This window comes from Lontra canadensis, unplaced genomic scaffold (assembly GCF_010015895.1).
Source record: "Lontra canadensis isolate GAN:19392208 unplaced genomic scaffold, GSC_riverotter_1.0 scaffold1, whole genome shotgun sequence".
Taxonomy (NCBI): domain Eukaryota; kingdom Metazoa; phylum Chordata; class Mammalia; order Carnivora; family Mustelidae; genus Lontra; species Lontra canadensis.
This window is the reverse complement of record NW_022630995.1, coordinates 62,455,981-62,468,622: the sequence shown is the minus strand read 5'-3', so window position 1 is coordinate 62,468,622 and position 12,642 is coordinate 62,455,981. Positions and strand designations below refer to the sequence as shown.

General features: G+C 50.3%; 1 protein-coding gene across 2 annotated transcripts in view; it reads right to left on the bottom strand.

Annotated features, from left to right (window-relative positions):
• The window catches only part of EVC (EvC ciliary complex subunit 1), a 60,997-nt gene that overhangs the window by 36,125 nt on the left and 12,230 nt on the right, over nucleotides 1–12,642 (bottom strand). For both annotated transcript variants that reach the window (XM_032855266.1, XM_032855275.1), the window contains exons 4-7: nucleotides 10,495–10,727; nucleotides 9,456–9,540; nucleotides 3,775–3,873; nucleotides 979–1,116 (exon numbers count right to left, since the gene is read on the bottom strand). In XM_032855266.1, the coding sequence (XP_032711157.1) occupies nucleotides 979–1,116; nucleotides 3,775–3,873; nucleotides 9,456–9,540; nucleotides 10,495–10,727 (555 nt within the window). The remainder of the gene's footprint in view (nucleotides 1–978; nucleotides 1,117–3,774; nucleotides 3,874–9,455; nucleotides 9,541–10,494; nucleotides 10,728–12,642) is intronic.

The following is a 12,642-nucleotide window of genomic DNA, read 5'->3' as shown; positions in this document are numbered from 1 at the left end:
ATTCATGAAATTTTCCTATTGTCCTAGCCCCAGAGTGCATACCTATCTTCCACTGAGCTGCTCGAGTGGTCCTTCTAAGACAGAAACAGATCCAGCTGCCCTCTGCTGTCAAACTGCAGTGACTCCCACCTCCTTGGCATGAGATGAAAACCCTCAGGCCAGATTTCTGGCTTTCTCTGGCTCTGCTTGCTTCTCAGTCCGCCCTCGCTGCCTTCATTGTCTATCTATTGGCCAGCATCCACCCACATTTTCCCCAAAGGCCTCTCGATGGGTCTTCTCTTCTATGAAGACTTTCCTAACTCTAGGATAAAATGGATTCCTCTCCACTACACCTCTGCCTTCTGGTGTTCTCATCTATCACAACACTTGTAAGCTATAAAGTCCGCATCTGCTCACCTTTTGGTCCCTGTACTAGGCTAGCCTGTGCATCTCTCTGACAAGGCCAGGTCCAAGGCCATTCTGAATCCCCAGTGTGCAGCACAGTGCTTGGGTGTCAAGAAACAAAAAAACAAAAAACAAAAACCCATTTTTAAATACTTAATATAGGAACAGGGGGTACTGGAATGGAAATGCAAAAAGGGGTATTTGAAGGAAGCCACTCTCTCTGGAATTTAAAGCTTTTATGAGTGATGCCTTGGGTTGGAGAAGTTAGCCGCTAGCATCTGCTCTGATCCACAGGGCAGGAATGACATACAGGGTTAGAGCAATCTTTGCTTTGAATGACAAAAAGATCAATCTAAAATTTAAGCAAGGGGGATTCATTTAAAAAAAAAAACCAACTCTAAATCTTGGCCCCTTCATTTTACCTTCTCCATCACTTACTTTCTGAAACTAGATCCCTGGCTTTGAGGCAGAACACATCAGGGATTTCAAGTCTTAAACACGCTTCTAGGTGCCATTTCTTTAATCTCGCTAATTTAACTGCCCCAGAAATCAAGGTTCTTATAAGGAAAAAGAAAAGAAAAATCCATCACATACATTATCTATTAGCTGCTCAGCATATTCTCGCTCCTTCTTTTCCACATCCGCCAGAGTGATGTACTCAGAATCACCAGCCCCCAACATTTCCGTGTTTGACAGTTTTACCTGAAGTCCCTTTTCTAATTCCTCCAAGTCCTGGGGAAAACAGAAAAAGGAAAAAAAAAATGCAAATAAGCAAAGGAAAAATCTAACATATCTTAAATTCCAAAAAAGAAATGTTTTTATCTTCCAGCACAAAATATTTCTTAACCATCAATAGCTGATCTAGGTATCGTCCCACTTAAGGTTTGAGGATAGAAATCTCTTTTGCTCACTAGACATAGACTCTCAAGAATACTGGATTCTTTTCTTCTATATTGCTCTCTCCCTCCCTTAAAAAGATTGAATATACTTTTTAAAATGACGAATTAGTACCTTACATTTCTTATGAAGTCCTGGAAAATGCCATGACTTCGGGGGTTGCAAAGGAATACTTCTTCCCCACACCTCTGGTTTCCACAGGGAAGGATTATTCACTACACCCCAGGGAAGGCGGGACACGATGTGATTGGTGGGATCAACAGCAGGAAGTGGCCCCCTTAACTCGTCCGGCTTCTTCCTCTTTGGCATGGGTCCTCCATGGGGAGGCCATGATGGTGGTGTGGCCTCCGCCTGGAGTGTGCGGATAGTGAGGGCCTGCCACGGAGGTGGCCAGCGTGGTCAGCAGCGAGGTAGGCAGTCTGGGGAACCCTGGGCTTCAGAGCACGGAAGCCGGCCTCTCTGTAAGGACGCCGACTTTCTGTCCGCGTGCGCGCCGCTGGTCTGCTTCCGGAGGTCGGGGGCCATCAGACTGGCTCTCCGTCAGCAGGAGCCGCTGCGGTGACTATCGTGCTCTCTGGCGCGCGCGGAGGCGTCAGATCCGGGGTCTGCGGCCCGCAAAGCCCTTGCTCTGCCCTAGAACCCTGCTTCGCTATTCCGCGCGGAAGGACTCGCGTCACTGTGGTGGTCGTTGTTTGTGCAGCGGGGGTCACGCAGACTCGGTGCGCCTTCGTCTCCCCGGCTGCAAACCAAACCCTGACGGCCGCCCACGGGCCGCGGCGGGGCTGGAATGCAACCGCGTGTGCCTGGCCTGAGGGGACCGGCCCGGCAGCAGCGGCCCCCGGGTTGGGGGTGGTCATGGTGATGAGGCACAGCGTCCTTCCCGGGGCGCGGGGGGGGCGGGTGCGCGGCGACGCGTCCCTCCGCCCGCGACCCAGAGGAAGGGGGAGAAAGCTGCCCTCGGCAGCATCCCCCTCTTCTCGTGCGGCGGTGACTGGGAAACGGCGCTGCTGATGACGGGGACGAGGAAGACGGTTGTCGGGTGGTCAGGAGGATGGGGGCAGCCAACACGACGCAGGGGCTGACTCTTACTCGGCCAGGTGCCCCCTACACTTGTCTTGGCCCTTCCGCGATCCCGCAGGACGGGAGTCACGACCCCGGGGCCCAGGAGGGACCTGGGATTCTGAGAGTTTGCGCCTCCACCAGTTAGACTCCAAGACCCGACTCGTGTCACTGCCCGTAAAGCAATGTAAACCCCATGGAAAAGACGGACAGGGCAGCCCCCTAGTATAAACAGTTCAAACCAACAAATCAATTAGGTATTTAAAACACCCAACCTAGGGGCGCCTGGCTGGCACCGTCAGTCGGGTGACCGACTCTTGATTTTGGCTGAGGACATGGTCTCATCGTTGTGGGATGGAGCCAGGCATCGGGCTTCACCCCCAGCAGGGAGTCTGCTGCTCCCTCTGCCCTCCCTGCCTGCTTGGGGGGCGCGTGCTCTCTCTCTCTCTCAAATCGACCCATAAAAACTTAGCAACAGCAAACCTAGGAGTGCCTGGTTGGTCCAGCCGGGTGGGTGTCTTACTCTTGATTTCAGCTCAGATCATGATCTCAGGGTCCTGGGATCGAGCCCTGCATCAGGCTGTGCTCAGCATGGAGTCTGCTTGGGATTCTCTCTCTCCCCCTCTCCCACTGCCCCTTCCCTGCTATCTCTCTCTCTCTCTCTCAAATCTTTTTTTTTTTTTTAATAATTTTTTTAGTTTTTTAAAAATGTATTATTAGTCCCAGGGGTACAGGTCTGTGAATCACCAGGTTTACACACTTCACAGCACTCACCATAGCACATACCCTCCCCAATGTCTATAACCCCACCACCCTCTCCCTACCCCCTTCCCCCTGGCAACCCTCAGTTTGTTTTGTGAGATTAACAGTCTCTTATGGTTTGTCTCCCTCTTGATCCCATCTTGTTTCATTTCAAATAAATAAATCTTAAAAAGTAAATAAATAAAAATACCCGACCTTGTGCAGAAGGTGACAGTAACAGTGGTTCTGAGTAGCAGGTATGACCAACATTCTTCTCATTTTCCTGCTTTCAGTATTTTTCCAAATTTTAATAATAACTATGGTCATTTTTATATTTGTACACATATTTTTATATAATTGCATTGGGTTCAAAAGCACATATTGTAAGAAATTATTTTTACACATGAAAGCAAAAATAATTTCCTATAATATGTTTTATATATATTTTAATCAACTATTTTTTTATTAAAAATTTTTATTTATTTGACAGACAGCGAGAGAGGGAACACAAGCAGGGGGAGTAGGAGAGGGAGAAGCAGGCTTCCCGCTGAGCAGGGAGCCCGGGGCTGGATCCCAAGACCCAGAGATCATGACCTGACCTGAAGGCAGACGCTTAATGACTGAGCCACCCAGGCGCCCCTATAATCAACTATTTTTAAGTAACCTTGAAATGTAGGTTGAAGACTTACTTACATTTTCTTGCTTTGAAAGAATCCTCTGGTATAATTCATCATCAGACTTCTTTTTAGGCAGAAGATCAAGGAGGCACATTTTAAAAATCTGAATAAACATCTATTGCCAAGAAGGGAAACATAACCAAGAGAAAGGCTTAGAAATGGTATTGCCCTTTCCATCCCTCCCTCTCTCCCCTTCTTCTTTCTCTGTCCCTTCACACACACATCCTTTTTGCTGGAGGGTAAATACCTCAGGTTATAAATCATGACAATAGCCTATAATGGGCTGTATTTTCATTAAGAAGGATTAGAGGGACACTTGTTGGGAATTGCCAAGTATACAGTCCTCCTCCCCGGCCTCCTGTCACAATGGATGGAGGCGTCCTCTACACCAGAGGGAATCCTCCCACAAGCGGGGACACCCAGGAACGTCCAAGCCTCCTGTCCCCACACCTGCTATTCACCTCCGTAGGACATCTGTGTGTTTCCAGTTTGGGGCGATTGTGAATAAAACTGGTAAGAACATTCACATAACGGGTTTCTGTGTGAACATAAGATGCTCTGGGGTTAGGTTCACCAGAGTGCAGTTGTGGGGTTTTCTGAGAAACTGCCCATTCTTCGGTGTGACGCTCTGCATTCCCGCTAGCAATGCATGCGGGACCCAGTTTCTTCCCATCGTCACCTGCATCTCCTGTTGCCACCATTTGTTATTTTAGCCATTCTGATAGGTGGGTCGTCATAGCTCGTGTTTTTTTTTTTTTTTAATATATCTCATTTACTTCTTGTTACTCAAGATATCTCATTCCTTCCGTAAAGCCTAATGCTGTCCAGTGTCTTTTATCTCATTTTGTGTGTCTGTGTGTTTACCTGCCGGCTGTAGATGTCTGTTCACGGCTTTTGCCCTTTATCTTCTAACGGGATTGTTTGCTTCTGTGGAGGTTTGAGCGTTCTTTATATGTTCTAGGTTCTAGGTGTGAGTCCTCTGTTGACACATGGTTTGTGAATACTTCTCCTCTCCCCATCCTCTCTGATGGGGTCTTCTATAGAGCACAAGCTTATCTTTTTTTTTTTTTTTTTTTTTTTTTACCAATATCTGCTTTTCTAGATCCTGAAGATTTTCTCCTCCATTTTTTCCTAGAAGATGGATAGTCTCGCATTTTTACATTTAAGCCCGTGATGCATTTTTAGTTCATTTGTGCACGAGATGGAGGTTTGGTGTGAGTCCGTCTGTGTCTGCTTTGGACTGCTGATTGTTGCGATATCATATCCTGAAAAGCGTGTCACTCTTCCGTGGAACTGCTTTGCTCGGTTGTCAGAGGTGAGACGTATTTGTGTGGTGAGGCAATTTAGTACAAGGCTTAGCAAATGTTTTCCTGCAGAGGGCCACATGGTAAACGTTCCTGGCTTTGCGGGCCAACCTGTCATTTTTACAACCATTGGATTTTGCTGTTAGAGCATCGAGGCAGCCATGGTCAAGAGCAGGCATGGCTGGACTGGCCAAGGGCCACAGTTTGCAACCCTTGTTTTAAGGTTTGTTGAACACTGTGCTATGCCAGGCTAATTTATGTATTATCTCATTTGGTTTTTAGAGCATGCAGGACATTGGTACAATCTTCTCCATTTTACAGACAAAGAGCTCTTCGGCTGAGAAATCTGGATAACTGGCTTCATGTCACAAGGGACAGCCATGAGGGGCGGAACCTAGAACTTTCCCCTAACCTTCCTTAGGCTTGCCAGTGTTAACAAGCTCTAGGAACACAATGTCATGTTGGCTTTCTACCCACTGAAGTCGAGGCCACATAAGGTGACATTCTTTTCTCAACATGTTGGTCTAAACCCATTTTTCTTTGACCCCAGACTGAATGGGTGATGTGTATAGGTCTCATCTCATTCCTTTCAATTAATAATTTTTTAATAATACTGCTTTTATTTTTTATTTATTAATATTATTTTTTATTATATGTTCAATTAGCCAGCATATAGTACATCAATAGTTTTTGATGTAGTGTTCAACGATTCATAGTTGTGTAACACACAATGCTTATCACAACACATGCCCTCCTTAATGTCCATCACCTGATGACCCCATCTCCCCATCCCCCTCCCTTCTGCAAACCCTCAGTTGGTTTCCCGGAGTCCAGAGTCTCTTATGGTTTGTCTCCCTCTCTGATTTCTTCCCATTCAGTTTTCCTTCCCCTGTGGTCCTCTATGCTATTCCTTATGTTCCACATATGAGTGACACCATATGGTAACTGTCTTTCTCTGCTTAGCTTATTTCACTCAACATGATCCCCTCCAGTTCCATCCATGTCGATGGAAGGAGCTGAGATGCCCTTCAATAGACGCATGGATAAAGAAGATGTGGTCCACATATACAGTGGAATATTACGCAGTCATCAGAAAGGATGAATACCTACCACTTACATCAATCAATGAATGTTTTCTATTGGAAAAATTGCAGACTCGGAGGAAAGTGCCAAACCAATACAGAGTCCCTGTGTACTGTCACCTGGGTGGCATGTGACGTCACTGTGGTACAATACCAAAGTCCATCCTGACACGGACATTGGTCCGACTGTTTCCTACAGACCTCACTCCGTTTCCACTCACTGTCACATGTATTTGTGTGTGTGTTTGTCTATGCAACTTTACCCCAAGTACAGATTCATGAAGTCACCACCACAATCAAGACAGAGAATGTTCCAGCACCAGGAGAAGTCCCTAGGCCGAATGATCCCTCTGTTGGCAACCCCCGAATGCACACAGCCCCTAACCTAGGCTGTTCTTTCTGTCATTCTGCTTTTACTGGCATCAAAGGCAGCTTCTGTCCACCTCCTGACAAGCCAAGTGCTGGTTCCTCTGCCAAGGGCCACCAGGGAGCTCTGAGGTCCTAGCCTGCATGACCATCCCATCTGCTCTGGGTCACTTTTTTTTTTTTTTTTTTTTACTTTGTTAGTGACACAGCGTGGACTCAAAGTATGCAGGCAGTTTCAGCTGCACAACACAGTGACCCCCCAGCTTCAGTCTGAGTCACTTCTGAACTGACGTTGCAGACGGATCTCTCCCAGAGAAATGGCACTTGAGGCCTCCGCAAGGACTGGCGTGTGTCCCCAGGTCCCACTCACAATGAAGATGCGTTCTGCAGGGAGGGAAACGCCACACATGGACAGAGGTCCCCTAGGGCGGTGTCGGCATCTGCGGGCACATTTCTGTGGAGCGCCTACTGCACTGCAGGCCCACAGACCTTGCACTCAGACCTCATTTGGGTTCTGTGTCTATTATTCACCAGCTGTGTGATTTGGGGCGACTGAGCCAACACCTCTGCGTCTCAGGTTCCTCGCGAGCAAAAAACAACAGTAAGGCTTCCTTGAGCTCAGATGTTTAGAGGGCTTCCTTAGCCTCACAAGGGGACTGTGATACCTGATCACACAGCCTGGCCGAGCTCTGCCTATGGAGACCCTTCAGAGCTAGACAGCTTCAGTTCCTAGTACTTCCATGGGGTAAGAGTTGGAGAACATTATACCTTTTCTGAAGTGGCCCAGAAAGGGGAAATGACTTACCCTGTGTCACACAGCTCATGTGTGGGAGGGGGGACCAGAACCCAAGTCTCTGACTCCTCGTCCTTCCCCAGCTTCCCGCAGACGTGTGTCCCTCCAGGGAAGCCTGGCCGGCAGCCCCACACTCACTTAATGCCCCCCTTCCCCTCCCAGCACTGTACAGTTTGCTACGTGCTACTGTCGGCTGGGGAGCGTCTGTGCGGTTCCCCGCCATCTTCCCCTGGAGAGCGGGCCCCATACAGCTGGGGGCTGTCCCTGGTTCCATGCCAGGCCGGGAAGAAAGGCCGCCCACAGAGAAGACACGCAGATGAGCGACGGTGGCCGCTTCCCCACGGGCATCTGCTGGCTGCTGCGGGTGCGAGGTGGCCAGTACCGTGTCCCTCACCAGCTGGGTGGTGCTCTGAATGCAGACACCGTCAGCCCTCCAAGGAGCACAGAGCCTTCGAGAAGCCTGCCAGGGCCACCTGCCTGCTGGCCAGACGGGATGCGGCGAATGAGACCAGGCCACAGGCATGGGAAGGCCAGGGCTCTGCTGGATAGTGGGGCTGCCAGAATAGGGTCTATTTCCGGAGTCCTGGTAGGATTTCTGGTTTCCAGGACAGACCCCTGTTTACAAGGCCCATTCTGCTCTCACAGGGCCCCAGTTTCTTTCTACTGCATCTGCAACTTGATGTTTATATTTTTCCAGTGTATGACAAGGCACCCCGTGGGCGTGTCTGTTTGCGTCTCTGTCACTCTCTCCGTCGACCCCTCTCCCTTTCTCTTTCCAACAGGCCTCCCTGCTGTAGGTCACATCCCTCATTCAAGAATCCAGGAGAAATAACTCCTCTTTGTAGCTCTGTGGCCTGGAGGCCTGGCCAGCCCCACTGGGGTTCCACAGCTACAGGGTAGGAGGTGGCACACGTCTGTCTGGCTTCCTCACTGCATGGGCCCACAGTTGGTTCATTCAGAGCCTGTGTGCGTCCAGCAGAGACCAGTCGTGTTCTGCTGTCGTCTGTGGCTCCATAATTTCTTGTCTGTAATGTGGAATGATAACGGCACCCACCCCTCTAGGCTGTTCTGAAGTTCAAGGCTAACCGCCCGTATGACATGCTCAGGGCCCAGTACATAGTGAGCAGTCACCAAAGTCAGCGCTCCTAAATATTGTTGTCACTGTTATCATTCCTTCAGAAATGCTAGCGAGAATAAGGAGAAAAGGGGATCCCTCTCACATTGCTGGTGAGAGTGCCAACTGGTTCAGCCACTCGGGATGGCAGTATGGAGGTTCCTCAAGATGTTAGAAATAGAGCTACCCTACAACCCAGCAATCGCACTACTGGGTATTTACCCCAAAAGACACAAAGGTAGTGATTCGAAGGGGCACGTGCACCCCAATATTTGTAGCAGCAATGTCCACAATAGCCAAACTACGGAAAGAGCTCTGATGTCCATCAACAGAGGAATGGATAAAGAATATGCAGTCCATATATACAATGGAATATTACTCAGCCATCAGAAAGGATGAAATCTTACATTCATATTGACCTGGTTGGAACTGGAGGATATTATGCTAAGCGAAAGAAGTCCATCAGAGAAAGACAAATACCATAAGATCTTGCTTATATGTGGAATTGAAGAAACAAAACAGATAAATATAGGGGAAGGGAAGGGAAAATAAAATAAGACGAAAACAGATGGAGACAAACCATAATTGACTCTTAACTCTAGGGAACAAACTGAAGGTTGCTGGAGGGGAGGCGGATGGGGGGATGGGGTAACTGGGGGATAGGCATTAAGGCAGTCCCGTGATGTGATGAGCACTGGGTGTTGAATGTAACTGATGGATCACTGACCTTTACCTCTGAAACTAATAATCCACTGTATGTTAATTAAATTGAATTTAAATTAAAAAATGAAAAATGCTGCCCTTTTCCAGCACCTTTTACCTGTTCTCACCAGTAGGGGACCTGTGGGAGGATGCTGTCATCTGTCTGCCCCGCCCCACATCTCCCAGTAAAGGAGAGCATGTGCCCCATCAGCAGGCACAAATGGCTTCTGTCCCTTCCTGTCGCGGTGGCGCCACTGTCCCCAGCACCCATCCCCAGAGGGCATACATGACTCCCTGCGTGCAGGGAGAGGGAGAGCAACCTCACCCTGCACCTACCATGTGCTTCTCCCGCCTCAGAGCCGTGTCCAGATGCAGCAGATCTTTTAGGTGAAGGTTATATATACACAGCTCAAGATCCACACTGGAAAGTGGAAAGAGAAACAGAAAGCCACGAGAGTGTTTGGGATGGGGAGTCGGGGTTCCAGGGAGTTAGCATATCCCTGCTTTGTACAAGGCTTGGGGAACCCTGACTCCAGATTTTAAGTGCTGACCAACTCAGAGATGCCTAACAGCCGTCCCAGGTTTACACGAAGGAATCAAGGGAACTATTTGAAACTCAGCTGTGACCAGAAGGGAAGCAGCTGCCTGAGATATGGAGAGGAGGCAGCAAGAGTCAGAGGTGGGAGAAAAGAGGGTATTACACCCCTTCCTCAATCAAAATGCCCGTCACGTGTCCCCCTCCTCTGCCCCCGCAGGCAGACGTTCTCATGCCCATTTCACAGATGGGGAAATGGACTGAGAAAGTCAAGTAGCGGTCACACGGTCACAGGGCAGGTAAGTGGCAGGGCAGATTGGACCATCTGTCCTACGTGGGTAAATGCACTTTGAATGGTCACAGCTCCCCCGACCCTCCCAACTCTTTGCCATTCTGCTTTTACTGGCATCAAAGGCAGCTTCTGTCCACCTCCTGACAAGCCGAGTGCTGGTTCCTCTGCCAAGGGCCACCAGGGAGCTCTGAGCTCCTAGCCTGCATGACCATCACATCTGCAGGAAGGCCTGTTTACTTTGTTAGTGACACAGAGTATGCGGGCAGTTTCAGCTGCACAACACAGTGACCTCCCTAGCTGCTGTCAGGGTGGGCCCAGAGCACATCAGTGATTCAATGAGACCCCCTAATGGGTCTCTCCCAGGGGCTCAGGTCTGGCTCTATAACCCCCACATTGGTCAACACCACACAGTAGCTGGGGAGCTCCAGCTCGGACACTGCATAGCTGTGTGTGCGTGGCTGATTTGCTTAACCTCTCTGGGCCTCCATTCCTAATACTGACAGCGACTGGGTCCATTGGTGGGCTTCCCCAAGCTTCCCTCTATTTACCTCTCACAGATCAGCACCTCAGGGAAGCTGTTGGCCCCGACAAAGGTGCGGCTCAGGAACCTGTCGTAGCTGGTGGTTGAGTGGATGCTGGACGAGGAGCTGCAGTCCTCCTTCTCGGCCTGGCTCAGGCTCCCCAGGCTGCTGGAGGGGGAAGCCTCCACCGGCTGGTTTGGCAAGATAGCCTGCTTTAAGTTTTCGTGCAGAGAAGGGTTGGAGGAACCGTCGGCCAGCGGCTGGGGTGGAGGGACAGAAAGCACAGTCAGTCTTGGGGACCTAGTGTGACTTTGCTTCAGTAATTCCACCAGTGGCGAGGGACACCGGTCCCAGGAAGGCCAGGTGGGGGCAGACTGGGTGGGGATGATTAGACCATAGAGCTTTTGCCCCAGGGTCACACCCACACCCGAGGGACCCATGTCATGGCTCTTGTCCCCTGCAGGCCAGACCCTCTACAACAGGCTCCTACCCCTTAGCTCTAAGTCTGGGTCTGTTCCCCAGTGGCCCACCTGCACCCCACACTTGACTGCCAACCCTGACCTCCTCCACAGCAGTCCACCTGCCCCCCATCTTTCCCACCACTGGCTCAGACCCCTGGGGGTGCTCTGTCCACGAACCTGCTGACCACCCAGCTCTCCCACATACACTGACCTGGGTGTCACCCTCCTGTCCCCCGTCCTTTGAGGTGGCTCCCCACTGCCCTTGAATGGGCCCAAAGCTGCTCATCAAGAACTCAAGCCCCATGCACTGCCTTGACCATGTCACCTTGACCACACAAGGTGATAGCCTAGGGTCTCGCACAGCTGGAGGGCTCAACAGATGTCGGTCGCCCCCTCTGTCCAGCCTGTCCTGCTGCTCCAGGATGTGCCTGCCCAAGCAGTCCTGAGCCAGCTGCCAGCTCTAAACCTCCCCTGTCATTTCATACCTCTGGGCCTTTCCAGATTCTGGTCCCCCTGCCTGAAACAGCCCTCACTCACTGTCGGCTGGGCAGCAGCACCTCTCCCCCGGAGACCCAGACCCAGGGTTGTCCTCCCCAGCCCATGCGGGGTTCCACAGGCCTCTGGTCATTTCTGTCTTGCCTGGGCTCACCCATCATCCTACAAGCTCAGCCCAGACCGCGAGGGCCTTCAGGGTGAAGATGATGCCATCCCGACCACTGGATAATCCCCAGTGCCCACCAGGAGACAGCCTGCTGGGGGTGTGGACGATGAATCACGTCCCTGCTCTGGGAGTTTTGTCCCTTCAACTACCCACCAGATGGCTAAGTGCAGGGAGCAGTTCCCAATGTGTGTTCCTGGGAACAGTTGCAGTTACTGCTCCCCATCAGTAAGGGTTCCGCAGAAAGCTTAATTTGGGAAAGTCTGTGTTATGCCAAGTGAAGTCCTTGCTTTGATGCAATACTTTGCAGAGCCTGGCTCTGGCTGTCTTCAAAAGCAAATAATCATTGAAAAACAAACAGTGAACGCTTGGTTGTCACGCACCATGCTAAACCCTATGTCTCTTATCCCATTTGACCCTCAAGCAACCGGGGGAGGCAGGACGGCCCACCGCCCCCATTTCCAGATGAAGAAATGGAGGCACAGTCAGGAAATGGCCCACAGAAAATTGTTGAGACAGGAGTTAGGACGGAGTCTGTGTGACTCCAGAGCCTGTCCTCTTTATGGTCAGGAGAGCCGGCTGCATTTCCCTCAAGTACTGGACCAGGGACTCTGTCCTTCATGTCCTTGCAAACCTGGAAACACTCTGGGCTTTGCTGCTGTCTGCAAAATATCTGACCACAGGTGTGAATTCCCTGCTTCAGGTGTAAGACCTGCAGCCACGTGACCTCAAGCAGGTCATTAGCCTCTCTGTACCTCAGTTTCCTTAGGCATAAAGAGCCAATAACAGTCTGATTTACCTTATATGAAATGCCTAACATGTGACAAATGCTTAGCACTGTGCTAGCCCCCCCAGGACGTGTTCAGTAAGGTCGATCTGTGAGTGAGGAGCAGTGCTGGTAATTGTGTCTGTGCCTGGCTTTGTGTTAGTCTAGAACAGTGGGACGTGGCCCAGCTGTGCTGCCACCTGCTGTCCCTGGGGACACTTTGCTACACCCTGTCCCTGACAATGCTGTCATAAAGTGGATTCATCCTAACGTTTTCCTCCATCACAAAG